At 36.7% G+C, this 5,694-nt stretch overlaps 1 protein-coding gene across 1 annotated transcript; it reads left to right on the forward strand.

The window, feature by feature from the left end:
* Positions 1-2,720: 2,720 nt before the first annotated feature.
* On the forward strand, positions 2,721-4,633 carry LOC306854739 (prepro-urotensin II-beta-like; the record flags this gene model as incomplete). Its single annotated transcript, XM_079392982.1, has 4 exons — positions 2,721-2,826; positions 3,911-4,036; positions 4,391-4,434; positions 4,532-4,633. The coding sequence occupies 4 exons, from the start codon at positions 2,721-2,723 to the stop codon at positions 4,631-4,633; spliced, it is 378 nt and encodes a 125-aa protein (XP_079249108.1).
* Between the last annotated feature and the right edge of the window lie 1,061 nt (positions 4,634-5,694).

A 5,694-nucleotide genomic window follows, 5' to 3' on the forward strand; every position in this document is an offset into this window, starting at 1 on the left:
GACCTATCTGAGATGTAAGACTAGAACCACTGAAGCAAAGTTCCTGAGATGCCATTTGCCAATAGGATTGACGGGAGGATCTGGTGGTGATTAGTGTCAAAAGCAGCGGACAGATCCAGTAAGATACGCATTAAGGATTTGGAAGCAATTCTTGCCAGTGTTAGAGCTTCAATAATGAGAGCAAGGCAGTCTTGGTTGAATGTCCACTTCTGAAGCCAGACTGTGAGAATGGAAGAGACTTGGTTGAACATCTCCTTCAAGTGATTTTGCAGTGAATGGAAGAAGGAATACAGGTCTGTGGCTCTCTAAAAGTGCTGGGTTAAGAGTGACTTTCTTGAGAAGTGGGGGTTATCTGAGTTATAATGTCATATAGTCCGACTAAACAGATCATTAGTACAAAGTATATTTGAACATTCTCATAAAAAAGGTACAATGGCTGTCACAGATAGATAGATGGATAGCAGTGTGCATGGCAAGTCAGCCCGGGCCCATATGCAAACACATTTGTACAGTGCCCCCAAACTATATAGGCTCCAACTCGGTTAACTTGTTGATTTTTTTTTACTTATATAACATTATGTGACTATTCATAAGCTGTTTTAACTACGGTATAATGCTTGGAAATAATATTTAACGTTTTCAAGTCCATTCATTGTAGCACGCAAGCCACCCAATAATCACAATAAACTTTGTGCTTTGTTACATTTATTATAACACAATGTCTCAGCCTTCTGTCAATTTTAAGATTAAATACAAACAATAAATGTGTCTTACGCTCTTTTATTTGTAGTGAGATAACTAGTCGCTTCAGTTCAAGCGGCATGTGAATCAATTATATTTTCCTCTTTAAAATTTGCAGCACGAAATAAACATGAATAAATATTTGAATGCATATTGGAAAAAAAACCTGAACAATTTAATACAAACGAATGTCTCATGAAATCGATCAGAGTTTCAAAAGTTTTTGTGTTAAATGTAAAGAATGATAGGTTGGATGCCACAGACTTTTTTTAGGTGTAATTTTCATATTAACTTCAAGCAATATAACATGATTTTATTACCATAATTTTGACTTTATTCTTAAAATATTATGACAATCTTATTTATTTAGTTAGTTATTTGTCAGTGTGACACTAAAATGCCATGGCAGGCTATTTGTACTGCATGCCAACACAATCATGGCACAGCGGCCCAAAAAAACAAACAAAACAAACAAAAAAATAGTATGAAGTTTACGATCCTGACTAGAAGGGCCTTTAGACAAAAATGTATCTTTACGGATTACATAATGAAAGAGTTTTTAATATTTGATTTGATTTATTTCCTTTTAAAGTAGTCATTTATAGCATTCTATAAATATATTTATCATTCAGTGAGGCAAGTATTTGCAGAGTTTCGGTTCAGTTTTTATGAAGCGTTCCTGCTCAAGATCTAGACTGCAGAAAGCCACCGTTTGTTTGATTTATTTTACAAAAGCACAACATTTTGTTGATATTGTGAGTGCACACAAATAAAAGTAAAAAATTTTAGTTCCGAATGATGTATACTCTTACCTTTATGAGGAAAAATGACGGCGTATTTTAAGTTTCCACTCTTATTAAGAAAAAAAATGCAAGTGATGGCGCTGGCGCCTCCATGTCCTTCAAAGCGCGTTTCAGCTTCCACTCTTCGCACAAACAATTGGATATTTATCACACATTTATCTTAATTTTTTTTGTTTATTTTTAAAAACTTGAATGTAACAAACATAAAATGTTCCAATCGTGTTTCTAAATTAACTTAATAAAGAAACAAAATTAAATATAACCACTTTGCCATAAAAAAACTTAACTATTTTAATGGCTGCAACAGCAGCTGTGTAATGGGGAAGAGAGAGAGAGAGAGAGAGAGAGAGAGAAAAAAGACACGGCTCGGGTTGGACTCGAGCAGGGAATTCTGATAAGCTGACAAGGGACTGGCCCATGCAGGACTCTATATTTGTTCCCTTGTTTCAATTAAAAGTTACCCCTCGGCTCGGCAGGCCCTCAATCTGCCCGGGCCCATCTGAACTTGCATACCCTACCCAGACACTAGGACCAGACAGATAGATGGATAGATAGACATGCGGAGGAAGCAGTGTGTTTGTCACTCAGACTAATAAATGTGATTGACATGCAGCTCTGCGGCCAGAACAACTCTCACCTTTTTTTCTTTACACCATTAAGAAAATTGGTCACAGTTTCTGTTTGCCATTTCCAATCTCTTAAAATAGCAGCTGTGGGGGTCGTACGGAGGATACGCTTGGGAAACCGCAGCGGACATCATGGGAAATAAATCTCAGCAGCCTCTTAAATAAATGAATTAAGCGGCCAATTTGCCTGGCCGACAGCATCCCGCGAGCTCTAACGCAAAGTGCCGTTTTCCCACCTGCGTTTGGGCGGATTTATGAACTCGGCTGGATTACATCCCGAACTGGTAAAACAGCACGACTCATCCCTGACGCACAGACCCCGCGTCTGTCTTTCACTTTTATTGATCCATTCATTTATCCTCTGTGAATTTACAAGCACAGAATATGCGAAGGGTTGGGAGGAGGTCAGCGATGGAGACGGGGAGATGACATGGCCAGTGATGTAGGGTATATAAGTCCAAGACAGAAACAGGACGGACACGTTGAGACGAGACCCTCCTGGCTAAAGTCGTGGAAGAAAGAGAGTTTGCGTGTGTCTGTACGTGTCGACATGATGTGTAAACTCTTTCTGTTCTTCGCTTTGCTTCTCACCATCCTCGAACCTCTGCTGGGGCATCCGCTGATCCATTCGGCAGAGATGACCTACGCCAGGCCTGGTAAGTGCTCTAATTCTCTCACAAACACACAAACACAAACACACACACAGAGTCTTGTCAGCTATCCTTGTAGGGACTCTCCATAGGCATAATGTTTTTTATACTGTAGGCTACAAACCATATTTTTTATCGCCCTACACCAACCCTACACCTAAACCTACCCCTTACAGGAAACTTTGTGCATTTTTACGTTCTAAAAAAACTCATTCTGTATGCTTTAAAAGCTTTTGTACTTATGGGGACCTCAATTTAGGTCTCCACCGTGACACAAGTCCCCATGAGTGTGTGTGTATTCAGGTTTTATAATTCTTGATAATTTTAAGGCAACAGGTTTCCTAAATTTTTGTCAACTTATCACTTTTTACAGTGTACTTGTAAATTTAAAGCATCACATCAGGTACAAAAAAATAAGGGAACAACTCGTATCATAAATGTTCTTCAGTGGTAGGCTACGTCATGTTCACCTGTACAGTGGTGGCCAAAATTATTATAACACTGGTATTTTCACCAGCTAAAAAATGGTTTTAAGTCAGTTATTTCTATCTTTTGCTGTAGTGTGTCAGCAGGAAATATCAGTTTACATTTCCAAACATTCATTTTGCCATTAATTGTAATAATCCAGTGAGATATTTGTCTGATAACAGTCAGTGCTGCACACAGAGATCTGATCATCATCCAGTCTGTCTGGAGTGACATGAAGAAACAGAACAAACTGAGACTAAATCCAGAAGAACTGTAGCAACGTCTCCAAGATGCTTCAAAAAACCTCCCTGCAAAGCTACAGTACTGTTAAAAGTTTTAGGCACTTGTGTAAAAAGGCTGTAGAATGAGGATGCTGTCAAAAATAGATTTTCTTTATCAATTAACCTCTATTAACTAAATTAAATCAACAGGTGTGAGTAGCCTTTTGCCCAAGGTGCACAATTTTGCAGGTAGGTTTCTTGAAGCATCTTGGAGATATTGCCACAATTCTTCTGGATTTAGTCCTTATAAATCTAAAGTATCACATCAGGTACAAAAAACAAGGGAACAACTCATATCATAAATGTTCTTCAGAGGTATTGTACGTCATGTTCACCTGTAGTTCTTGTAGAAGAGGAGCAGGTGGTCAGTCCAGAAGACCGGAGTTACTCGGAGCAAGTTTATCTGTCCCAGGGCGGCGTGGGATTCGGTTACCCATCCCTCATCACTGGAGACATCAGCAGTGACGGTGAGCTGTTCCAATCTTATCATTTTTTTAAATATGGCTAATTATTTTATATTTTTGAATTTAGTTTGAAGTGGTTTCATTAAAGTTTTAGTTAGTTTAGTAAATGTAACTAGCAGAAATAAAATTAATTTAAGGCTATATATATATACCCCCCCCCCCCCCCCCCCCCCCAAGTAACAAAAATTATAAAAAAAATTATAAGGACAGCAATTATAAGTTATTTATAATTATAATTCATAATATTTTGTAATATTATAATAATAATATAATTATAAATTGTAAGATATAGTAACAGATGGGACTGATATCAGCACAGCTCTCACCTGGTCTTGTTCTTCTTCATCTCCCTCTCAGGGCTCAGAACAGCTGGATTTGTCCCGAGTAAAGCTGCAAAGGAAGTGAGTGATTTAATGAAACCCATGACATCTTGCAGCATTATATCAACAGACAGCGATGCAGGTTTATTTAACATATTGACTCATGTTTGCCATTCAGGTGTTGCTGGAAAAGCCATGGTTGAGCCGTTTCCTGGGCAGCAGGAAGCAGTACCTCAAACGAAGCAGCAACACAGAGTGCTTCTGGAAATACTGCGTCTGAAACATCCCGTGACAACACTCATGCGCTTCAATTTCAACACTCAATCACAAACTCTGTGGGCCTGATGCACTAAATTTGCAAAAAAAAAAAAGTTTATGTTTGTAGGAAAAATAGTGGATAATTTATTTGTACACATACCTGTACAAGCTTTAAGCTTTGATGTAAATAAAGTAAATATATTTAAAAGAGTTGTGATTTATTTGTGTGCTTATTACTTTGACTATCAAAATATGAAAGAAAATACTGAGAAATTTGAGGATCACATTTAAAAAAAAACAACAACAGTTTCAGTCATTGTGGTGTTTTATTCATATTTATCATGTGGCGTCAAAATATTTCCCTGAATTTGACACAAAAGGTTTTTTTTTTTTGTACGGTTTGTTGTATTTTGCACCTTTTTTTCATAAAATACATTGGACCGATATTTACATTTCTTTCTAAAAACTGTACAAAATGTATTTTTGATCACAAAACTGTACAAATTATAGGTTTTCTGTCGGGTGGGACTGACGGGTCAGTAATTGGGCCTCTGGCAGCTCTGCAACAACCTAAAAAGCAGAAAGGAACAATGTCTAATCTGACAACAGGAACACACACACACACACCTTTCTGAACACAACAGATCAATAAATAACAAAACATAACAGAAAATGAGGTTTGGTGAAAATTGTACGGTGAATGGCAGAGAGTCTTTTTTTGGGTACTTTATGATGGATTTGAGAAGTTTTAAACATTTACACTCTCAGAAATAAAGGTGTAGATACTAATATACCTTTGAGGTACTAATATGGACCCTGTAGCGGTAAATAAGATACAAAGGTGACAGCTGTTGTACCTTTTTTATGAGTGTTTAGGTCACAATTCAACAGAAATATCAGAAATAATAATACATTTTTAAATTTTAATAATTTTATTATTATTATTGCATATATAAAAATAATTTTAAGAACGCACTGCTATTTTTGTATTTACACAATTAATCAGATTTTTCTCCCAAATTCACATAATGAATATAAATGGTTCTAAAATGGTCAAATTTTTAAATTTTATATTTCTTTTTT

The sequence above is a fragment of the Barbus barbus genome (assembly GCF_936440315.1).
Source record: "Barbus barbus genome assembly, chromosome: 35".
Taxonomy (NCBI): Eukaryota; Metazoa; Chordata; class Actinopteri; order Cypriniformes; family Cyprinidae; genus Barbus; species Barbus barbus.